We start from the raw sequence: 25457 nt of genomic DNA, 5'->3' as shown, positions 1-25457 counted from the left end.
CACGTAGGCTTTCTGAGCCACACTGTGACGTGCACAGTGAGTTAAGAAACTTTTCGTCTCCAAAAATTACATTCCAAAAGGAAAGAGGCAGTTTTGTCCATGATTACGCACATTGTCTCCAACTATCTCCTGCTTATATTATGGCATTTCTCAGTTATGATGATCTGGGCTTTGCCGATCACAAGACCTATTTCTTCACTTGTGAAATACAAGGCCTGACCTCTACCCTGGTGAGAATTTTCCAGGGATCCCCAGGGTGTAGCAGATGGATGAGTCAGGACCGGACACATCACTTTAACCAGAGGATATATGCTTATTGGAGTTGCAGAAAATATTTAAATCGGGGGAGGGGTACAAAATGCAAATAAAACAATAGCAAAAAGAAGTGAAAACCTCTAAGCCAGATGCTCCCTAGAAACCTGTTCCTCCATATCTATGATTTTGTCATTCCAAGTCTTGGGAGCTTCTAGCTCTTCGCTGGATGTGCTAATCAATAACAAGGATCCTTGCAAAACATGGCTAATCAATATGACCTTAGAACATCTAAGTCTTGTTCTTACCTTCTGACAAGTATTTGTGGGGCAGGAAAGAATCAAAAAGAGATTCAAAATGGCCTAAATGAAGAGTTTGACTTTCAAACCTTCGATTGAGAAAATAGTTAGCTATCAATGTTTTTTTGTTTTTCAAATTTGGGGCAAAAATGTAGACTTTTAAAAATGTTAGACCAATATTCAATTATTCGTTTCTGTATTAAACTATTTAGGATGACCAATGTATTTCACAAGACGTAAAAAGAACCGTGAGCGTGCTTCTTTTTCACTAGATAACATGTGGGTTTTGAAGGACCAGTCCTTTTCACTTCATGCCACAGGTGGGACGGGATCCCGCTACCCAGAGTCTTGGAAGCATGCACTTTCTGCAGCCTGTTTTTCACTGAGATGTCCCAGTGTTTTGATGGATATCTTAAAGCCCTAAAATTTCTGCTATTAAAAAAAAATTTTTTTTTCCTCTTTAAATAAAAATTCAAAAATCTGTTGCAAAGAATAAGGCATGGTATTTTTTTTGGATGTGCAACATTGTGCTAATGTTTAAGGGAGATGATAAGAGTGCGCTAGGGAGCTGTGAATGCTTCCAGCAGATGTGCAGACAGCTGCTTTACCACAGTGGTAGAAAGCGTCCCACTAAAGCATTTCTTTAAGATCTTGAAGGGAAGTGCTTCCACCAGCGAGGCTCCACTTACGGGGCCTTCCCGGGGTGGGGGTTGTGGACTAGCAGAGCCATGCAGATCAAGCCGAGCAAGAGGAGCGGCAAACACTAAAACGCCTCTAAATGCCGTCCAAGCCGCTCAAAGGTCTTCGTGGTGAACCGTTCACAGCCTTTTCACCACCTCTCTTATTTCCAGTGCTCTTCTGACTCCAGTATTAATTACAGAGAGCAACATGGACACAGCACAGACGTGAGGGCTGCCCAAGTGCCAGCACAGTTTATGAACGAAAAGTCCAAACTCTGTATCGAGGAGAAAGTTATCAAAACAACGAGTACTTACTCAGATGGCATGCTTGTCATGACTAATGTTCTTGTTGGCTACGGATGTCAAAAGAGAAGGAACAAAAAACAGTCAAAAATATAAAAAGTATTTTTCCCACAGAAATAAACTTTGTTTTCTGAAAAGTTACATCACTTAAAAGTAAACATTTAAGCATATATCAAAGGAAAAAAACTTTATATTCCTGGAAAAAAAAAAAAAAAGCCCAAAAGAGAGAAATCCAGATACTATCCCCAAACCAATCCAAAATAATCCAGGACATGAGGTGGAAAAGAAAAAAACAGTTGCCCTCCAGAAATTCATTCTACCAGTTGCCTAGTGGGCCTCCACAGGTGCCAAACTGTTAATACGCTTCCAAGGAAGCAGAGTGTAAGAGAGACATTTTTCTTGCATCCTTAGAAACCATTTTTCCTGAGGCTTCTAGGCAACCATATTCTTAGTCTCAGATGTAAGTACACAATAATGTTCAAGCTTCTGCTACCTGACTCAAGCAGGTTCTTTTATCCCTTCCACACAAGCACAGATAATGGAACTGCTTATTTGTGTATTGGCATCTCCTATTAATTGCAACTGCAAATTTTTGAAAATAAAAATTAAAAACTTTTTACTTATGCATGCTTCTAGCAAAGAATTAAATGTTTCAGAAATACATAATTAGACATATAAATTTCCCTGTAGTTCCACCAACTAGAAATGACTACTGTTTTATAGTTTGATATACATTAGGGCAAATGTTCTTTTATCAGAAAAAAAATACCTTTATTTATTTACTTTTGTCTGTGCCGGGTCTTCATTGTGGTACACAGGCTTAGTTGCCCTACATCATGTGGGATCTTAGTTCACCAACCAGGGATCAAACCTACATTCCCTGAATTGGAAGGCAGGTTCTTAACCACTGGACCACCAGGGAAGTCCCCTAAATGTTCTCTTTATTTAAAAAACAAATGTGAATGCACACTATTCTTACACTCTTTCAGGTCATGTGATATGCCTGAAATGGAACCAGCTGCTCAGTATGACCTCGAAACCATCACGGCACACAAAGCAGTGCCTTGAATGGTCCTGTGAATGAGAAGGAACCAAAGGTGCCCAAAGGACCCAGGGAGACACATGGGGACTCAGGGCCTCTGTGCCACATGGGGGTATTGAGAGACAGTGAAGGAAGGGACAAGGTGAATGAAAAAGATACTCGGAGGAAGACCTCAGAAATGGCACAGAGCTAGCCAACAATGGACAACCATCATCCTGTGTTTTTGGTTTCCCTCCAGAACATCCTTTGTCACCTCTCCTCTGTCCTGGATACAAGTGGAATGTGAGCACGGCTCCCTGGGTTGAGTCTGGAGACAAGGCCTTTATCCAGGTGTAAGATACTGACTTCAGTGTCATCCTAGAATGAGGACTATACAGAGCCAGCGACATGGCCAACCCCAAGTAAAACCCTGCAGAGGTCATCCCAAGGCATTTACTTTCTTCTAGGGACCCATCCAGGAGCAGCCTGTAGGACGTCATCGGTGGGAAGCGCTCATTCCTAGAATGAAGGCGTGAAGGGGGGCAGGCAGAGGAAGCGCTCCTGACTTCTGATCAACAGGCTCCTTCTCCATGACTGACTGCACCTCAGGCTGCTTCTCTTTCTCACCTGCACTCACTCCCCAGGAGCCCTCACATGGCCTCAGGGCTTTCTGCAGGAGCAAAAGGCCTACAGCCCCAACTTCCCATTTCTAGCTAAGACCCACTCCGTGAGGCCAAGACTCAGACTCTCCTCCTATCTGACATCTCCATCTGGAGGTCTAGTAAGGGTCTCAGATGTGACATGTCCAAAACCAAGCTACCGTTCTTTTCAGGAAACTATGCAAGAAAAAGAAATTCAAATTGCAAAGGAAGAAATCAAACTGTCTCTCTTCACAGATGAGAAGATCTTACAGGCAGAAAACTCTATGAAGAAGCCATAAAAAAATGTTAGGACAAATGAATTCAGCAAAGTTGCAGGAAACAAAAAAAGCACAAAACTTATTTGTATTTCTATACCTTAGTAATGAACAATCAGAAAAGGAAACTAAGAAACCAATTCCATTTATCAGCACCAAAAATAATAAAATACTTAGGAATAAATTTAACAAAGATAACGCAAGCCTTGTACACTGAAAATTTTTTTAATTGCTAAAAGAAATCAAACATGACCTAAATAAATGGAAAGACAGTCTGTGTTCATGAATTGGAAGACTTAATATTATTGATGACAATACTTGCCACAGCAGATTCAATGCAGTCTCTACCAAAATTCCAATGGCAATATTTGTAGAAATGGAAAAATCCATCCTAAAATCCATATGGAATTCCAAGGAAACATAAATAGCCAAAACAATCTTGAAAAAGAACCACAAGATGGAGATCTCACACTTTGATTTCAAAATTTACTACATAATTATAGCACTCAGATTGTATAGTACTACATAGGGATAGATGTGAATACAGAATTGAAAGTCTGGAAATAAACCTTCACATCTATGGTCAACTATTTTTGACAAGGTTGCCAAGATTGTTCATGGATAGTCTCTTCAACAAATGATGCGGAGAGAACTGGATAACCACACATGAAATAATAAACCTGGATCTTTACCTTACACTATAGAAAAAAATTAACTCAAAATAGATCTAATTTGAGAGCAGAAGCTATAAAACTCTTGGAAGAAAACATAGGGAAAAATATTCATGACACTGGTTCCTTAAATTATGGCACCAAAAGCAGAGGCAAAAAAGATAATTAAATAAATTGGACTTCATCAAAATTAACAACTTTTTTTTTGGCATCAGAAAACACTATCAAGAGAGTGAAAAGATAGCCCAAAAGATGGGAGAAAATATGTGCTAATTATGCATTTGACAAGTGTTTACAAGAACTTCTACAACTCAACAAAAAGAGGACAACTCATTTTAAATATGCGCAAATAACTTGAACAGACATTTCTCTAAAGAAAATAAGCAAATGTCCCCGTAGTACGTGAAAATACACTCTAAACCACTAGTCATTTGGGAAATTCAAATGAGATACCAGACCTAATGAGATACCACTTTATAGCTACTAGGATGGTTACAATAACAACAACAGCAATAAACCCCCCCCCAAACAGCAAGTGTTGATGAGGACTTGTGCTGGAAGCCACACGCCTTTTGGCTGGAATATAAAATGATGCAGCCGCAGTGGGAAACATCTGGTGGCTCCTCAAAAAGTGAAACAGAGAATTACCATAGGGCCAGCAAACTTACTCCTGGCATATATCAAAATGAATTGAAAAACAAGGACTCATACACTTGTATGTGAATTTTCACAAGAGCCAAAAGGTGAAAATAACCCATGTCCATCAGTAGATAAAAGGATAGACAAAGTTTGGAATATACGTACAATGCAACATTATTCATCCAAAAAAAAAAATGAAGTTCTCATATATACAACATGGATGACTCTTGAAAACATGCTAAGAGAAAAAAAGCTCGATATAAAAGGATGCATACTGTATAATTCTATTTACAAAATTTCTAGAAAAGGTAAGCTTGTAGAGATAGAAGTAGACCAGAAGTTACTAGGGGCTGCAGCGAAAAGATAACACGCAACCCAACGTTCACTGGAGCACTGTTTACAATCGCCAGGGCACGGAAGCAACCTAAATGTCCACAGAGGAATGGATAAAGATGTGGTCCATACATACAATGGAATGTTATTCATTCATTAAGAAAGGATGAAATCATGCCACTTGCAGCAACCTGGACGGACCCAGAGTGTGTCATATTGAGTGAAGTAAGTTAGACAAAGAAGGAGAAATGTCCATATGACATCACTTATATGTGGAATCTAAAAAGAAACTATAGAACTGAACTTATAAAACAGAAAGAGACTCACAGATGTAGCAAATGAGCTTATGGTTTCCGGGGCAGGGAGGAACAGTTCGGGACTTGGGGAAGGCCAGGCACACTCTGCTATATTTGAAATGGATAATCAACAAGGACCCTGTACAGCACAGGGAACTCTGCTCGAAGTTACCTGGCAGCCTGGATGGGAGAGGGGTTTGGGGGAGAAAGGATACATGTGTGCGTCTGGCTGACCCTTTGCTGTTCACCTGAAACTATCACAACGTTGTTAATCGGCTATACTCCACTACAAAACGTTTTTGGTGTTAAAAAAAAAAAAGAAGTACTTACTAGGGGACAGGGTGAGGTGGGAACTGGGGGTTATTAAAAACCCTAAGGGTTTTTGGGGAGCTAGGGTCTTCCAAGCATGTACTTCTCGGGCCCTGAACTTTCCTTCACCACAACCTCTTATCAGTAAAATGGCTCTACTAAACTGTGGGGGAGCAAACACAAATTTGGTTTGGGAACGCGTGGACAATTCTTTCACTTTTCCTCTATTTGAAAATCTTCATAAGAGCAAGTTTTAACTGTTATCAGGTGAACATTCTGTGAACTGGCAAGGCATATAACCACCACTGTAAAAACCACTTAGAGGGTCAATTATCAATTTACCACTTACAGTACTTGAAGCGCAGCAAGCATTCAGCATGCTCTGCTGAGCAGAATAAAAGCTCTGTGCACAGAAGTCAAGGTATTTTTCCTCCTCTTAGAATGCCATCACTGCTAGAAAATACCTTCTACCAGGCAATTATCCAGAAAGAATATATGAAGCATAAAAGATACAATCAGATGCTAGGAGACCCAGAAGAAGACTGCAACTCAGTACATCTTTTTGCAGCTCACTTGTTAGTGACTTCGTATATGACGGCCACTTGGCCTTTCCCTACCTCGTGTGTCTCATCTAAGAAACCAGACAATGAAGTACTCCTACAGGGCTAAGTGATTAATTACTCTGCTGAAAGCAGATATGAATCCGAGCAGCTTTGTAAACTATAACCTTCACAGTATGTGATTTCATGAGAATACATTTCCTAACTTGGTCGTTTATCTATGTAACCTTTGCTACATGTCACCTTTCAACGAAAGTAATAAAAATGGGGAGAAACTTCAGCCGTTTTCTTCTCTCCTAATGATGGTAGCCTGGCCCTGCTCCACCCTGGCTGTGAAGCTACACGTAGGGTGACAGCCACAGGGCACAAAGCTAATGAGGATCGGTACATCTTAGTTAACGTTATTTGAAAAGACAAAAAAAAAAAAAAAAAAAAAAGATGGGTTAACCTCTGTTCGAACCAACCAGTCAGTGTTGAAAAATGAAACGGTCCTTCAAGACTGAGACCTGGATCTCCCTGTCCTGTAAGAGGCATTCCCATTCTATGAAAAGTTGATTCTCCAAAACAAACTTGAACTTGACCTGGTCCCTGTGCCCTGGAACCTAGAAGGCTGGATAAGAACTCTTCCCACCCTTTCAGGTTCTTGGGAAAGCGCAGCAGAAGGGCCCACGCTCCCCTCCGCTGCTCTGAAACCACGGCCGGCCGGCGCCCTTCCTCAGAGGCTTGGAAAAGCCCATCTCCTGCCTCCCCGGGGTTCCCACCAGACTCACTGATGACCCCCTTGCTCACCTGCCTCGGGAGCCCCAGGCCACTGCCTTTCCTCTGCAGGGCTCCCCACGCTCCTGTCACATTAGTCTGAAAAGAATGGGCTCGGCTGTCTCGTGCGTTTGTTTTCACAGATCTGGGGCTAGGCCTCGCATGGGACTGGCCCCGCTTCCCCGCCGAGGTAATCCTGGCTGAAGGCATCTTCGGGACCCTTTCTGAGTGGGGACTCAGGGTCCCAGCATCGGGACCAGGTCAAGTCCTGGAGTCCGGACTCTAGTCCAGCAATACCATGGTAAGGGTTTGATGTTTACTGACATTCTGAGTGTTCACTCTGGTGCCTGTTTCTTTTGGTTTCACGGCCTGACCACTTGGTGATCTCTGCAAATGGGTTGATGGTTCACAGAGACCTTTGTTCCCTGACAGATGACAGAGTTTTTTCTGCTTGTTTTTCTACTTCCAGCTCAAAACTATTAACAATTTCATGCCACCAGGGAGTAGATATCTGGACTAAATTTTGGATTTCCGTGTTTATGCCATGAGAGAAATTTTTAGCTACGAGTGAAATTTTAAAATTGAAATTACAAGCTCTGTGTGTGTTCTGTATGTATGTGCGTCCATGCCTGTAATCCAGAAAGGCCCCTCTCATCCTGAGAAAAGCATCTTGAGATGGTGGTACCAACTGAGATTTTAAAATCTCCCGAAGAAGCTGCTGGCTTAGAAATAAAGTGCCTACAAACCGAATATTCCTAAAATTCCCAAATACTATGGAAATCGAACTCCCAGTATTTTAAACAGTGCCAAAAAAGAAAAAATACTTAAAAAAAAAATTGGGGGGAGGGATTTCCTTACTGTTTCCTTTTTTAAATTGGGGTATAGTTGATCTACGATATTATGTTAGTTTCAAGTTATAAAATAATGATTCAAAAATTTTATAGATTATACTCCACTTAAAGTTACTGTAAAATACTAGTTATATTCCCTGTGCTGTGCAATATATCCTTGTAGCTTATTTATGACAAGCCTGGTCCCTGGCTTACAGTGTTCCTGGAGTGAGGGAGTTGACTCTGAGCAGGCCCAAGAACTACAGCAGACAGTGGGGACCTCAGAAGAAAGGAATTCACCCAAATTTATAGGCACTGCAGGTGAAATCTGACAGCAGGCTCTTGGCTTGGCTTCCTTACCCCAAGAGGCTTTTAAATGTTACAATCTACAATTCCTTATGAAAACTTCCCGAAAATCAAACCTAAGGCCTAGGTGGTAAATTAGCATTCTTGCTGCACCTATCTAAACACAGCTAATGAGACCAGCCTTATTTTGTGATCATAAATAATCTTTCTTTGATTACTGGGGGAGGGACGATAGAAAAAAATTCCGTTTCTATGGGAAACTCTGCAGTGTTTACTGAACACCATTCCAGGACTTTGGATTTTAGCCACGTTCACTGAATGACTCTGCACCTCTGTGGCCACTGCAGGGAACTGGTGGATGCGAAAACTCTGCTTTGTCTGATAGAGACTTACTAGACTTCCTCTTCCTCTAGGTAAAAACCAGTTTCCATCCCTATCTGCACCCTGGCCCAGGTCCTACTGCCTCGCCCAAACTGCCAGCCCTTACTGAATCGCCAGTGTTTCTGGTTTCCTTCAGCATCTGCCTACAGTCCCCCAAACTAAAGTCTCGGCACCAACAGGGGCCAGCGCCAGGCGGCCAGGACCCCGGTCTGGCCTTTGGTGACCTTGCAGGCGCCTTTCTCCCTGGCTCTGGTGGAGCCATGGGCACTGCTGCCCAACATGAGCCCGGTGGGCAGGGTCCTCTCTGCATAGGCCCCGGGAGCGTCCGGCACATGCCTCTGTGTGAGAGGTGGCCATATCTGTGGGCAACCTTGATGGAGCTCCTCAGGACACTTGAGAAGCTGTCCTGCAAAACTAAGGGCTGCTCCTTCATGGGGTCCTGAAGGCTCAGCTCCCGAGTCTTCATACAGTTCAACCGTCTAAGTCAATTGTTTGCTCCTTTTCACTTTAGGAATACCTCTTTCACAATGCCCAATCTTCAGGGCCCCCAAACAACCAATCTTTGCCAATGGCAGATGAACCAGCATCAGCAAGAATTCCCGAAGCTATGAGACTCAGCTTTGCCTCGCTCAGAAGGTTTACCATCATGTCCGAGTTGTTTGCTGAGGAACCACGTCCTTTTCTCTGGGACTGAGAAAACGGAATCTGAGCCCTGTGTGCCTGCGAAACTGTGTTGGTTGGAAAGCCGCCACCCTTGTGTTTGAAGAAAAGGATAACTCCAAAGCACCACTGCTCTCCATCACCCAGCCACCTTTCTTGCTCCACCAACTCAGATTCAGACGCCCTGCACTCACATCTTCTTGCCCAAAGACTCTCAATGCCACCCTTGAGTCCCCGGCTCTGTGAAACCCCAGGGCTTCTCCTTCCCCTGAGCGCTCCCCATCACAGAGTGAGCTCCACATTATAATGGCCTGAATAAAACCATCTTCTGAATTTCAGTACATTTTGTCTGTCACACTACTACACGTTTGTTTTAAATGTCTAGGAACAGTTTTAAGAAGGGCTGCGGATACCCAAGAAGCAACTGTCTCATCAGATCTCCTACTTCAGTGTTTTAATTTCCAATGTCAAGTTTGTCCTCTAAGGTCAATTTTGAATATAAAGCGATGAATAGAGGAAGAAATCTTGAATAATTAATAGAAACAGAATCATCCTACACTAGAAAGAATGCAGATACTAATATTCATTTGGTCATCAGACACTAAGTAAGTCAGACTAATTTATCAAGCACAAAACCAGACAGTAGGGATATAAGAACGACGATTCCTGCTGTAAAGAGGGTGAGAAGCATTTTGATATAAAGTTATAATCCAGTCAAACTACAGGTATCATCAGATTTATGTGTAGTCAAGAATACAAAGGAGACAAAACTGGCAGCCTGAAGGGGAAAGGTGGTCAGGAAGTCTTGAAGGAAAATGTGGCCCAGGTAAGACTTAGATGAGGAGTTTGGCAGGCGAGGCAGGACAGGGCGGTCTAGGGGACAAACACGCAAAGGGAGGGACAGAAAGGGGCTCCTTTGGGGATCTGAGAGGGGTTTGTATGCATTTACCAAGAGGTCACTCCAGAGATCAACATTCAGAAGAGAGTAAGTCTTGGGGAGAATTGTGGCAAGACTGGGAAGAAGGTGAAACAATATAATAATCAGTAGGGAAAAAAAAAGACTGGATGAGAGAAGCTGGAATGGGCACCAAGCCTTAACTACGAAGACGCAATAGAGGCATGGGATTCAAGGAGATCAGGAGGAGGTGGAATAAAGGAACCTCGGCGTGGGGGTGAGGCGGCCTTGCACCTTGATGGACAATGGAGCACAGGAGAGTGCAGCGTGTGAGCAAGCTGAGCGGAAGGGCGAGGTCATCTGGGAGAAGGGGAGAGGGTGCGGCTCGGAACAGGGGGCAGCTCCAAGAAGCACTTACTTCAGCAGAGCGGGAAGGGTTACGCATCAGCAGTGAACATCCTCTGTTTCTCTTCAACACAAGACAAGAGGTCCACAAGTGGGCGGTGCAGTTTAAAAAGAGCTGCGATACTGTAGCAATCTCCTTCATAGAGAGACTTTTAGAAGACTTTTAAGACAAGTCACTTGGAAACGGTCTGAGTTCACAAAGGGAAGACGTTCCCTGACTTTAACAGGTTGGTAGAAGCGACGCCCCTTCGTTTGCACTAGTGGGCTTCCCTGGTGGCTCAGAGGTTAAAGCGTCTGCCTGGAATGCGGGAGACCTGGGTTTGACCCCTGGGTCGGGACTAGTATGTCTTGTGGGAGGCTCCACTGATTTTCTCATTTTTGAGAGGACACAAGAACTCTTTCATCGTCTGCAGTAGCTCGTGATGCTAAGTTAACAAGGCAGCCAGCGGTTCAAGGGACAACCTCTGTTGTCTTCCTGCACTGATGCTGGTGGGACACGGCTTGGAGATCCAGAAAGTTTACCTGTATTCACAGATCATCTGGGGGCTTAACTAGATTCATCAGACGTGAGAAGAAACATAAACATAGGCATGTATCTTAACACTGTAGCTGTAAGCGTGACGATCTCAGAAATGAAAATACAGCAAAACTGCAGTATACGGACAACCTCAAGAAAAGCGGAAACCTTCATTCCATCACTTTCAGTATGTTAGTGCAGAATGTCATCGCCCACTCTTACGTCGCACACATCTATGCAGGTAAGCATTCCAGGGTTTCTGTTATAGAACGCCCATGACAGAAAGAAGAAAAACAAACTTCTTGTTTTTAACATTGTTGTTCATGAAAAAAAGAAAGCACAGCAGCATTCTGTTCCTTAAAAGGAAAACACTTGTCCAAATACAGCTACACAGCACCAAAAGGGGATCAGAGCTGACACGGAGAGAGACTCTAGGAAATAATCCACTAACCAGTGAGGGAGAGCTCGCAGATATGAAACACGGTACTTAACTCTAGCAAAAGCACTTTCTGGAAGTTCTAAAGTGGTGAGTTGGGGGAGGGCAGGTGAAAGTGAGTATCTGGGAAATAGTCTAGTCCATTTTGTTTCAGTAAGATCAAAGGGAGGTCAAATGAAACAAACACACTTGTTTTAGTAGCGATAAAAAAGAAACACTTTAAAAAGGAAACATTCTTTAAATGTTTTGGGTTTAGGTACCATTTCATAAGTAAACAGTGGAAACACTTTTCCTAAAAAAAAAAAAAAAAAAGGAAAGAGCTGATTCATGCTGATGTATGGCAGAAACCAACAAAATACTATAAAGCAATTATCCTTCAATTAAAAAATAAATCTTTTTAAAAGTAAAGAGATAATCCATGTCTTTGCCAAGATTATTGATTTCAATCACTACTAAAATAAGACCCCCTAGGCACGTGGGCACTGCCAGAATCATATATTTGCATGAATTTGGACTGTAGAGAACATTCTCTCCGTTGTGTCTAACTCTTTGCAACCCCATGAACCATAGCCCACCAGGCTCCTCTGTCCATGGAATTGTCCAGGCAAGAATACTGGAGTGGGTAGCCATTCCCTTCTCCAAGGGATCTTCCCAATCCAGGGATCAAACCGGGTCTCCCACATTGCAGGCAGATTCTTTACCATCTGAGCCACCAAGGAAGCCCCCTAGAGAACATAAAAGTGAGCAGATCATATCGGACAAAACATTAATTCTGAACAATGTCTTCAAATCAGACCTGAGAATTTTCTATTATCTAGACCCTGGTAGCTACATCATTTAAGTGTCTTCAGAAAAAGCTCAATCTATAGATAAGAGATCCCAGCTTTTTATAAATAAGTAGCTCCCTAGATGTGTCCTATATAGTATTATCCCTTTGCTTTTAATTTGATGATAAAATCTACGCTCTGAAGCTGGGCTCACTGCAGAAAGCTGGGGCAGAAATCTTTAACTTGCTTAAGTGAATCTTTTTGTAACTTAATTGTCCTTTTTAATATATTTTTTCCTTATGTGAAATTTCAGAATTACAGAGACTCTTAATATTCAGGTTTTTTTTTCCCCTAAAAAACATAATACCTTTCTAAATGTTCTCAAACAACAATGCAATAATAAAATGATCAGTTTTATTGGTCAGTAAAGCATCAGTATCGATTTTGATACTCATATGTTGGATAAAGATGAACTGTTTATGGTAAAAGAAAAAAAAACAAGCATAAAGAAAATGAAACATCTGAGTTATTCATCAATACCTGATTTGTTAAAAAAAAAAACCACATACACACAAAAATCATGATATTGTAAGATGCTTTATCTAACAAACTTAGTATCAAACACTCAAAGTGCCAGGGGTCAGCGCCTCCACCCGATTCCTGGCCGTGAGTGTGCTGGGGACCAGAGGCAATGCAGCCCTAATGCAAGGAGCACACTCCTCAGAACGGAATGGCTCTGGCCCCTAAAGTTCCTCTGGCTGGAGGTGGGGCTTTGGGGGTCATGAGGTCACGAGGGTGCAACCTTACGAAAGAGATCCCTGTGCCTCTCCTGTCTGCCATACCAGCTCCCCGTGAGAAGACGGCCGTGCATGGACCAGGAGGCGGCCACGCCTGACCCTGAACCCGCCCGGCCTTGACCTCAGCCTCCAGAATGCTCTTTATGAGCCGTCCAGTCTGCCAAATTCCATCTTGGCAGCCTGCACAAACTAGACTGGAGTGCCACAACCCCTTCTGCACTCAGGAACGGGCTCCGGGGAGAAGAGGGGCCAGGCGAGGAAGGAGGCAAGACCCGGGCAGCCCCAGTGTCCCAGAGAGAAGGAGGTGGGACCGCTTCTCTCTGACCTGACTGCTTCAGATCCTACCGCTGCGGGCAGCCTGAGAAAGACACTTGCTCAGATGGCTCAGTTCCTGTGAAGGGCAGAGTTCTTTCACCATATATTCTCAACATACCCTAAACTCAAAAAACCTGGCCTTTGGGAAACAAGTGGGGTAAATTTGGTGGGTGGGGGGAAATGCAACTTCATGGGATGTCTGGGCTAGGGCTTTTACTCTGAGACAAAGACATACCCTTGTCCCTTCTGGCCCTGAACCTCAGGGCTCACACCGTACCCGAAGCCTGGGTTCGGATTCCTAGTTTGCTATTTGTTGTCCCACCTCTGTGCTAAAACGTCACCCAGTGAGCTGGAGAGACACAGTTAAAAAAAAAACAAACAACAACCCAGAAACAAAGCAAAAAGCCCCAATCTAATCGATGCTGAGAGAGATCTGGTGCCTTTTCACATTTTTATTTTATTTGCTTATTTTGGCTGCATCAAGAGGCTTGTGGGATCTCAGTGCCCCGGCCAGGAATGGAACCCAGGCCCTTGACAGCAAAAGCACCAAGTCCTAACCACGGACCGCCAGGGAATTCCCTTCGGTGTTTTTTAAAAAAAATGAACAGAATTAGATGACAACCAGTGGATTATTCAGAAGTAGAAAGCAGAAGACATTCCTGCAGAAAAATAGAACAGCATATCTTTAAAAAAAGTTTTTGAAAAACTGAAAATTCACTGATAAGGAAGGCCAGATTGAGAATCCCTGCACACCAGCCTGCCCGATTCACAGCTATTGTACGTTATCCTGTCTCACCACTGATACGTTCACTAAATCCCAACGCATATCCAAAAGCCACAAAGGCATGTGCCAAAGTCTATGTGAAGCGCCTCCAGCTCTACTTTCTACGAGGCTGCAGTAACGCCTCGCCGATCCTGAGCTGCGGCTCCATCTGCCACTCTTCTCTTCAATCCCTTTCCATCTGAATGATGCTGTTTTAACTTCTCTCTTTTCTTAAACTACTAATATCCACTAATTCATATTTGGAAGTATTTATTTGGAGAGCGGTCACTTTGAAACAGAGCAGAGAGAGTTGAGCAGATTTAAGAGGAGAAGCAATACATTTCTTGTGACAAGAGAGGACAGTGCTGCTCCTCCAGAGAAGATTGGGAAAGAACCGGCTGGGAAAGCCAGCCACGTGTAAAGTGGACACACGCGTGTGTCTCCACGTGTGCGCGCCCTGGCCCCTTAGCAACGTGCAGATGGCTGCTCCCACCCGCGCTGAGGTCGGGGGAGAGGCCATGAGGTCTGCAGGCCCTTCCCCGCCCTCTCCAGGGCCCCTCTCTGGAGGGTCCTTGGCCCACGCGGTCCCTTCCGGGAGGCAGGTCCAGGCGTAACAGAGCTCAGAGGAGTAGGAGGGGGTGTCTTCCCAGGGCTGTCTCCAGTGACAGGAGGCTCTTTCCAGAAACCTCCCAGCAAGACTTCCCTTCCCATCTCACTGGGCAGAAGTGAGTCATGTTTCCAAACTGGGCAGAGAGACGGAATGATGGAGATGCGCTTGGATCTCTAACTGAGAAGAGGGTGGGGGCAGGGGGGAGCCATCACATTAGGCAGGAACAGTCCCCTGGCACGGTGGCTGCTCAGTGAGGAAAGCATTTAGGGAGTTCCCTTGGCGGCACGAGTGGTAAGGAGTACCCCCCCCACCCCCCGCCAACGCAGGAGGTGTAAGAGACGCGGGTTCCACCCAGTGGCGGGGAAGGTTTCCTGGAAGGGAACAGCACCCTACTGCAGCATTCTCGCTGGAGAATCCCATGGACAGAGGAGTCTGGTGGGCTGCAGTCCATGGGGTCGCAGAGTCAGACACCCCTGAGCAGGCGTGCACGTCGGTGGCCTGGAGGTTAGGACTCTTCACTTCAGTGCAACGGGCACAGGCTCAGTCCCTGGCTGGGGGCTAGGGTCCCAAATGCCACATAGCATGGCCAAATATATATATATATATATATATATATATATATATATGCAAAAAATTTTTAAATGCCACCAGAAAAAGAAAAAAACAAGTATTTAAAAGGAGCGGCGGGACACGGAGTTGCATGTCTTTTCCTTCTCTTCGGCTCCTTTACTCGCAGAGAATCCGTTTTGTTGGGTTAAAGATGGCTACTTCAGCAGGTTCCTATTTTGAGGTTTTGCACAGCTCAGATTAATCTGATATCTCTAAGCCAGGTTACCAAGGTTGCGACCCCCTGGCTAACGTGCCCCAGACGTCGTATCTAGTGAGCTAGCCCTTCGGAACCAGCAGCTGTGACTACACCCAGAGCGAGCACCTGGAATCTGCCCAGGGCCCCAGACGCCCGCGGCAGATGCTAATGGGACGTCTCGCAGTGTCCTCTGCCTCCAGACCTCTGGAGGGGGCGGGGGCGGGATGGGGAGGGCTCTACCTGGGCCTCTACCTTTACTGGCTCAAGAGGACCGCTGGGAGCCCACGAGAGTGGCTTCAGCACTGGCCCGGTGGCCCTCATGGCCACCACCGCCCGAACGGGACACAGCTGAGGCTTTCTGAAGCACACGTTAGAATGCGGCACACAGCAGCCACCAGACGCAGAAAACACAGGAAAGGAAAGGTGGTGCTCTTTGAAGATTCTTTTTTTAATGTTTCCTATATAAATATTTTTTTCTCATACACGAAAAGAAAAAGAAACAACAGCAGGCTCACGGAGCCACAAGCACTTGTTACACCTCCCAGTGGCAGCAGGTTGTCGGGTGGACTCACAGAGTCGCATCCGCTGGCAGACTGGACACCTGTCATAACGAGCAACCCCCCCGCCCCCTTCCACTGCCAGCTCTGGGTGCGCTTTGCCAGGAATGGCTCATCAAAGCAGTTACAGATCCTGGTGCCAGAAATCTCGGTCCCTGCAGGCTCTGCCAGCTCCTCTCTCAAACCATCTGCAAAGGCCCCCACGGGAGGCGGGCCCCATCTTACTGCTCTTGGCGGGGGGGTGTGGTGTCTGAACAATGGGCAGTTGCTTACAGGGATGTTTACAGAGGGGGTCATCCTTCAGGAAGTGTGGCAGTTCTCCTAAGTGGGTAATAACTGCATGCTCGTGCAGAATTGTCAAGAAACAAAATAAATATCACCTGTCATTTGGGTGAGTCAACGGCTCTTTCAACTTGAAAGTTAAACTTTAAAAACAAAACAACCCACAAGATTACATGCTTCTAGCCAAGCGCACTATCTAGTGGCAGGCAGCCAGGGTCCTGGAATTACTGCGAAGGGTAAGAGCACATTCGTAAAACAGCAGCGGCTCCCGCAGTGCAGTGGAGAGCTTGTTCAGGGGCCTGTGGGAGGAGAGGAGGCTCCAGGAAGCATCGGCTCTGGTTTACATCGAGACGGCACAGATGCCCTCTTTCCTAGATAGATTATGATGAATACGACATCACTGGGTGATGGTTAAAAGCGCTAGGAATAGTGTAAGATGAGAACTCAAAAAAACAGAAGGGAAATGCATGCAGACTTTATTCACTCAGTAAATATTTATAAAACATCAATTTTGTGTGTCATGCTGTATTATGAAGAGTATCAAAAGATTAAAGCTTGTGTCCTGGAAGGCGCACAGGCTAATAAAATATGTGAGAACAAGCAATTACTGGAACACATGCAAGTCATTATTCATCGTTTGTTTTCTACTCAGTATAAGAGATGTAGAAATTTAAGCACTGGATCGGGTATGTAGTGTCTTTTCTTGCTTCTCTTTGTTTTTAACCCCTGTTGTCATAAGGGTGGGCTTCCCAATGCGGCACAGTGGTTAAAGAACCCATCTGGCAACGCAGGAGACACAACATATGCAGGTTCAGTCCCTGGTTTGGGAAGATCCCCTGGAGGATGGCATGGCAAACTCCTCCAGTGGTCTAGCCAGTGAAATCTCACGGACAGAGGGGCCTGCTGGGCTACAGTCCCTGGGGTTGCAAAGAGTCGGACACAACGTAGCGACTCAAAAATATAATAAATGCACTTGTATAATTTTAACTGTTGGGCTCCTCACTTCGCTCTAAGTCTCCAAGCTTATGAAGCCAGTTAGACACTCCCTACACTCTGACCCAGCGTTCGCCCTCTCGTGACAGACCTGCGGGGTACAGGGGGCCCCAAAACAAGACTTAAAAACAGACCCTCTTAGGGAAGCTGCGCTTTCTTGTCCAGTTGATGACTTACAAGAAAAACTGTGATAAGGCTGATAGTATTTGAACAACAATAACAAAAGTAACAGAAGCAGTAGAAGAAATACTTTGGAGGAGAAAAAAATCCCACATATTCATATACATTTACTGTATAACTAGCATTAACGTTATATTTATCTTCATCGGGTTCTATGTCTGACAATATTAAACAAGCAAAAGACAAAACAGGTTACGATTTATGCTTGTCCTTCTGAAAAGATGGCAGAAATATATTTCCTTGCCAATAAGCCACATATTATAAGCTAAGATTATGGAGGTAATGGCACTGCTCAACTGGAGTCTCAAAATAATAAAAGGTTCAATGAATTTATAAGCATATATTTAAAGTAATAAGTCGAAAAAAGACAGTTTCCCACCAATGAACAAGATGGCTTTTCCCATTAAAAGTGAGTACTAAACCAAAAAATCTCTAATGGAAATAATAGCTCTCAGATTTTGTAATTCTTTATTGAGTTATATCTGTTTTCAACTCTTTAAGAGATGGTTAGCATGTCTTCTGCAACCAATGACTTGAATGTTCATCTTAAAAATTCTGCTGACTTGGTCTCTTGTTGTTCTTTTCTCAGAGAAGGATTTATCCTGTCTCTAATTAGAGAAAAAAAAATTTTTTTTAATGGCCATTAAAATCCACCCATTATGTCCAGGAATGACAGACCAAGTAGTTCAGGACAACCCCCCACCGTGAACAATCGGTGAAGCTGGACTAGACACAGACGCACTGCCGGAGACACTGCCGAGCTGAGAAGACAGCGAGTCACGGAGGACGAGAAACCTGCAGGTGAGCCAGGGGGACAGCTGGCCGCTCTGAGAGAGGAGCGCGACCGCAGATGGCCTCAACTCGGCCAGAAAGCAGGCCGAAACACACAGGCATGGTGGAGGACACATGGCAGAAAACGAGGAGGAACAGCGGACAAGGGAGAGAGAGACCGAGGAAGCCAGAGGACGCAGCTACCGGGCTTAGAGTCGGAAACAGTATGATTATGCACAGAGAAATAAAAAGCAAAACAAACAATTTTGGCAGAACACTGGAAATTAAAAAAAATCCAAATAGAATGATGAGAACTGAAAAATACAATCAAAGAAGCTTTAAAACTTAATATACAGGTCTATCATAACAATAGCACTGCTGCTGCTGCTGCTGCTAAGTCGCTTCAATCATATCGACTGCCATAGACGGCAGCCCAGCAGGCTCCTCCGCCCCTGGGACTCTCTAGGCAAGAACACTGGAGTGGGCCGCCATTTCCTTCTCCAATGCACGCATGCACGCAAAGTCCTTCAGTCATGTCTGCCTCTGTGCAACCCCATGGACAGCAGCCCACCAGGCTCCTCTGTCCATGGGATTCTCTAGGCAAGAAGACTGGAGTGGGTCGCCATTTCCTTCTCCAAGAATAGCTAATAGTGATCTTGGAGAGGCTTGATCAAGCCTCTTGGTGAGGGTGAAGGAGGAGAGTAAAACAGCTGGCTTAAATCTCAACATTCAGAAAACTAAGATGATGGTATCTGGTCTCATCACTTCATGGCAAAGAGATGGGAAACAATGGAAGCAGTGACAGAGTATATTTTCTTGGGCTCCAAAATCACTGTCGATGGTGACTGCAGCTGTGAAATTAAAAGACGCATGCTCCTTGGAAGGAAAATTATGACAAATCTAGATAGCGTATTAAAAAGCAGAGACATCACTTTGCCAACAAAGGTCCACCTAGTCAAAACTATGGTCTTCCACTAGTCATGTACAAATGTGACTTTAGTTCAGTTCAGTCGCTCAGTCATGTCCAACTCTTTGCAACCCCATGGACTGCAGCACGCCAGGCTTCCCTGCTCAGAACCAACTCCCAGAGCTACTCAAACTCATGTCCATTGAGTCGATGATGACATCCAACAATCTCATCCTCTGTCGTCTCCTTCTCCTCCCTCCTTCAATCTTTCCCAGCATCAGGGTCTTTTCCAACGAATCAGTTCTTTGCATCAGGAGGCCAAAGTATTGGAGTTTCAACTTCAGCATCAGTCCTTCCAATGAATATTCAGGACTGATTTCCTTAGGATGGACTGGTTGGATTTCCTTGTAGTTCAAGGGACTCTCAAGAGTCTTCTCCAACACCACAGCTCAAAAGCATCAATTCTTCGGCACTCGGCTTTCTTTATAGCCCACCTCTCATATCCTCGCTTTCTATGTGGCTCAGCAGGTACAGAATCCGCCTGCAGTGCAGACACCTGGGTTTGACCCATGGGTGGGGAAGATCCCCTGGAGAAGGGAAAGGCTACACATTCCAGCATTCTGGCCTGGAGAATTCCCAGTCCATGAGGCCTCAAAGAGTTGGAAATGAGTCAGAGACTTTCACTTTCACATCCATACATGACTCGTGGAAAAACCACAGCTTTGACTAGACAGACCTTTGCTGGCAAATGTGAAAGTTGGACCCTAAAGAAGACAGCATCAAAGGATTAATGATTTCAAACTGTGATATTGGAGAAGACTCTTGAGAGTCCCTTGGACTGCAAGGAGATCAAACCAGTCAATCCTAAAGGAAATCAATCCTGAATATTCATTGGAAGGACTGATACTGAAGGTCCAATACTCTGGCCACCTGATGCAAAGAGCCAACTGGAAAAGAGCCTTCAATCTTTCCCTGATGCTGGCAAAGACTGAAGGCAGGAGGAGAAGGGGGTAACAGAGGATGAGATTGTTGGATGGCATCGTGACTCAATGGACATGAGTTTGAGCAAACTCCGGGAGATACACAAAGAACAGAGAAACCTGGCATGCTGCAGTCCATGGGGTCGCAAAGAGTCAGACACAACTTAGTGACTGAACAACAGCAATAAAAATAGACCTCTATGGGGGAAGGGTGAAAGGGAAGATACCCAGAACAAAAGAAGGAGATAAAAAAGGAAAGGTATATACAAACACAGAAAAATCATGAGGCATGGGATACAGAAGGCTCAGGTTAATACATGGAGTGAGTCCCCAGAAGTAAAAGAAAGAGAAATGAGAATTCTCTGAAGCAGAGGCAAGACTGCAAATCTGTGACCCCGGAGCAGGCTGACAACAGAAGCAACCGAGGATGACAGGGATCCACCCGAACTGCCGGATGCACCGCATCCTTTCCAGGCTACTCCCCTACCCAAGCTGGGACCTCTACCCACAGGCTCCCCCATTTCCAGCCCGTTATACCGCACAGAACTCAGGATTCACAGCCTCACAGGCTTGCTCTGCAGGGCTGCCCAGAAAGGACATTACCTTACCTGCAGGTGTTACCTCAAGTTTAAGATTAAAAAAGATCATCAGGGTCCTGAGACACATGTGTTTTAAACCATTTTCATAACTACAGAAACAGTATGGATGCTAGCTCTCATGTGGAAACAGAAAAATATGATCTTATATTCTACACACGAGAATTCTCTGTTCCAGTAGAGGCATTAGCAGATGAAAGATATTTCCTGTAAAGCTGCTCTGTGCTTTAGTCACTAAGTCGTGTCCAGCTCTTGCGACCCCATGGGCTGTAGCCCGCCAGGCTCCTCTGTCCATGGGATTCTCCAGGCAAGAACACTGGAGTGGGTTGCCATCTCCTTCTCCGGGGGATCTTCCTGATCCAGGAATGGAACCCGGGGTCTCTCGCACTGCAGACAGACTCTTTACCAACTGAGCTACAAGGGAAACTGCTTTATTCAATGTTAAATCCAGATGCAAGATTTTTTTTTTTTATACACTGTCAATAATTGTTCCGTTTGATGGAATCTAATCCCTTAAACATATATTTATACATAAAAACATGATTATGTTAAAAAGTCTGAAATTTCAGTTTAACACAGGCTGTTTTGAAATCTGATAAGGAATGAAAACAAGCAGGTAAGACCTCAGTTTTGGTGGGGGAAAACAGACATGACTGGACAGCAGCATAACCCTCAGGACTAGCATTCCACTGGTAAGTCACAGATCCGAGGCCTGTATTTAACTCACCAATACGACTCCTGTGTCACTCCATAGTCAGCTTTTAACTCCAGGCAACTAAACTCAGTGCTTTCGCTGACTTGCCATCACATAAGATACCAAAGTAAACACTGCTCCCTACACTCATATTCGAAGATCTCAAACACTGCCAGGAAACTGTATCTTTAAAATTTTAAATTGAATTTTAAAAATGTTGTTATTGCTCTTCGTTTTAACCTGTACAGTGATAAACCATGACCATTCATCTCTATGCTGCTGCTGCTAAGTCGCTTCAGTCACGTCTGACTCTGTGCGACCCCAGAGATGGCAGCCCACCAGGCTCCCCCGTCCCTGGGATTCTCCAGGCAAGAACACTGGAGTGGGTTGCCATTTCCTTCTCCAATGCATGAAAGTGAAAAGTGAAAGTGAAGTTGCTCAGTCGTGTCCGACTCCTAGTGACCCCATGGACTGCAGCCTACCAGGCCCCTCCATCCACGGGATTCTCCAGGCAAGAGTACTGGAGTAGGGTGCCATTGCCTTTGCTAACTAAATTTACACTTCTAAAATACTTAGCTTACATTAAGCAAATAAAATCAGGATTTTGTTTTTGTTCTTGTTTTCTTAAAAGTCTAAAGAATAAAATCAGTTTATATGAGAAGAGTTCAGAAACAAACAGAACTTCTTCCAAGATAAATTGCTTGTTTGAACTATACCAGACATAGTCCCTAAGGCATAACAGTGGTTCCAAACTCTGTTTCATATTAGAATTAGCTTAGGAGGAATCTTTAAGAATTCTAGTAGCCCAAGATGCACCTCATATTAAAGACATCAGGATGTCTAAGGATGTGAGTCAGGTACCCCAACAACTTCAGATCCCCGAGATGGGATAAAGTAGGGGGCCACTGCCCTCAGGCATGATGAGCGCTCGATTCACTGGAGAAAAGGCTGTGCAGTGAATGAGGACAAGAGTGATGGATGAGGATAAAGGTCTGCAGAAGACAGGGAACCGGGTTGTGTCCTCTGCCCTGAGGAAGACAAGGTGAACCGTCTGGGCTGGGAGCCAGGTTCCTTCCTGAGGCGGGAGACTGTACTGCATGGGGGCTTTCACAGGGAACACCGACTCAGAAGGTCCCAGGCAGAACCCGAGTCCTGCCACTTAAGAGTCCTGCAGGGGGATCAGACCCAAACAGACACGTCTCCAGAGAAGACATCCAGGTGGCCAAGAGGCACACGAAGAGAGACTCAACGTCACTCATTACTAGAGAAATGCGAACCAAAACCACAAGGAGTTATCACCTCACACCTGCCAGAACTTCCATCATCACAAAGTCTAGAAACAACAAACGGTGGAGAGGGTGTGGAGAAAAGGGAACCCTCCCACCCTGCTGGCGGGAAGGTAAGCTGGCGCAGACACTACTGAGAACAGTACGGAGGCTCCTCAAAAATGAAACATAAAGTAACCGCTTCTGGGCAAACAAATACTTAGATAAAATTCTAATTTGCAAAGATACATGCACCCCAGGGTTCACTGCAGTGCTGTGTACGGCAGCCAGGACATGGAAGCAATCTGCATGCCTACTGACCGATGAACGGATAAAGCGGTTGTAGGGTGTGTGTGCGTGTATGTGTATATAATGTGCTGTGCTTAGTCGCTCCGTCCTGTCCAACTCTTGGCGACCCCACAGACTGTAGCCTGCCAGGCTCCTCTGTCCAGGAATTCTTCCAGCAAGAATACTGGAGCCGGATGCCATTTTCTCCTCCAGGGGATCTTCCCAACCCAGAGACTGAATGAGTAAAGAGGTTGTATGGTGTGAGTATGTGCATGTAAATGTAATACTCAGCCATAAAAGAGAATGAAATAAAGCCGTTTTGCAAGAGCACGGATGGACCTGGAGATAATCATACTGAGTGAAGTAAGTAAATAAAAAAAGACAAACACCACAGTATATCACTAATCTGTGGAATCTAAAATACGATGCAAATGAATTCATCTACAACACACAGACTCATGAACACAAAACATGGTTCCCAAAGGCTAAGAGGGGTGAGAGATAGACTAGGAATACGGGGCAGGGAGGCCCTCCAGGACAGTCTTTCCCGTGGAAGCAGCAGGCCAGTCCCCTTCAGGGTGGACAGGACCCACGGGAAGGAGCAGGGCAGGAGAGAGTGCGCACATAACAAGCATCAGAGGAGTGAGTGCTAGCCCAGCTCTGGCCCTAGTTTTTTCCAAAGGAAAGGCTAAGCGGCCACCCTGCACTGAGGAAGAAGATCAGGACATGGAAACCCATCCTGGACATGGTCGCAGGCCCCCGGCTGGCTACAGGGACACCGGGACAGGGCGGGCGGGCCGGGCAGGTCTGCAAGCTGTGCCAGGCTCAGGGCGGTCACCAGTCATGACACGGAGCCGGCGGCCCAGGGGGTTTCACACGTGTTGAGGGGCTTGACAGTTCCTTTCCCTGTGAATCTGTGGCTCCCCCTAAAAACTGGCTCCCTCCTGGTTGCTGCATGTTTACCGCTGCAGCTGTCTTGTCACTTGGATTTCGGGTTTCACTCTATCATAGTTTCTTGGCCTCATGAAAACATGGCACAGGATAACAAGGGGCTAATTCAAGAGCTCGGCCGTGAGAGCAGATGTTGAAGGATCAACAAATGTAAAGTCCTCCTGGAGTGGCCCACGTGAGCCTCAGCGGGTGGGCCTCAGAGCTTGATACCCTCTGAGACAGTGGGGAGGGGGCGAGGGGGAGAGAGAAAGAGGAGAGAGGAGAGAGTGCGCGCACGCGAGCAGGTTCCCAGGCTACAGCCTCAGAAGACCCAAGTCTCAGCACAAAACCATTCCCTCTGACGGCTTCGGGTCAGGCCGTGAGCAGCTCACAAATCCCAGATGGCCGGGCTCTTCACCTCCTACCTAGTGGCTGTTTACTACTCAGATGATATAACAACAATCGCTGGCTCGGCCAACGCTCTCTGCTCGAGGGAAGCTGGTGGCGTTTTTACCAGCGAGAAATGCCCTGGCAAAGGGTGCAAGGAGGTTGGCTCCACCAGTAGTAACTCTGTCCTGAATGTAAGCAATGCTCTTGGTTTTATTGTCAGAGTTTCCCAGCATCCACCCATAATTAATTTTTTGAAAAATCAAATGCAAGCTGGACGGAGCAGTTTATGCGGCATTAACCCAGGGCAGAGCATCACGGCGTGGCAGCAGCGGGAAGTTTAAGACAATGTTTGCACACACTGACCTTCTGGCCTCTCCCCTTCTTCCTGGATTCCTCCCGCGGTCTGAGGAGGTCCTGGCAGCCTTTCCGTGAGCCGGCCACAACACCGTGCCCTGCTGGTCCACTTTTCACACCTAAAACCCAAGCGGATTGAAGATTAGCTACAAGTTTACATGGCCTGAAATACTAATGCAACTTAAGCCGAATAAATTTTTTTTAATTAATTCACTTATTCTGGCAACAAGAAAGTATAGTCTTTGACAATAAACATTACGTACTGCTTGCTCTTTGAGGTCTAGTTATAACATTCCATTGATTATCCTCCAATATCCCAAGGAATTCACAACTCAAGGGTCAGAAACAACCGTGCCTGTCACGTGACAACGCACTAGTCCCAGAGAACCCCGCCGGTCCAACTGAAGGCCTGATGAGCACCCTGACGCCCACAGAGGCTCCCCTGCTGGCCTGGTGGCTAAGACGCCCAGCTCCCAGCGCGGGGGGGCCCGCGCACCACCCCTCGCAGGCAACTGGATCCCACGTGCTGCAACTAAGCGTTCTCATGCCATAGCTGAGACCCCGCACAGTCAAATAAACAATTTAAAAGAAAAAAAAATGCCTAAACTTTATGTATTATTCAAACTCCGATTCTTCAGTTTTGATCTAATGATCAAAAATCAGCTTCTCCAAGAAGGCAGTTCTGTATTAGAAGAAATAAATCTTAGCTCTGGGGCAAGTCTGAGTTACTCTAGAAAACAGCCTTTGG

The 25457-nt window shown here is 45.3% G+C and overlaps 1 protein-coding gene across 12 annotated transcripts in view; it reads right to left on the bottom strand.

Moving 5' to 3' along the window:
• MCPH1 (microcephalin 1) overlaps nucleotides 1-25457 on the bottom strand; it is a 230181-nt gene that overhangs the window by 158366 nt on the left and 46358 nt on the right. For 9 of the 12 annotated variants that reach the window (XR_011253472.1, XR_011253471.1, XR_011253469.1 and 6 more), the window contains exons 9-10: nucleotides 24719-24828; nucleotides 1547-1584 (exon numbers count right to left, since the gene is read on the bottom strand). Coding sequence is in view for 8 of the 12 variants with exons in the window: in XM_069573071.1 (XP_069429172.1) it covers nucleotides 1547-1584; nucleotides 24719-24828 (148 nt within the window). In the remaining 4 variants the exon portion in view is untranslated. The remainder of the gene's footprint in view (nucleotides 1-1546; nucleotides 1585-24718; nucleotides 24829-25457) is intronic. The other 3 variants (XM_069573070.1, XM_069573067.1, XM_069573068.1) reach the window with 1 other exon arrangement.

This window comes from Ovis canadensis, chromosome 26 (genome assembly GCF_042477335.2).
Source record: "Ovis canadensis isolate MfBH-ARS-UI-01 breed Bighorn chromosome 26, ARS-UI_OviCan_v2, whole genome shotgun sequence".
In the NCBI taxonomy this organism is placed as follows: Eukaryota; Metazoa; Chordata; class Mammalia; order Artiodactyla; family Bovidae; genus Ovis; species Ovis canadensis.
This window is presented reverse-complemented; position numbering and strand designations above follow the sequence as displayed.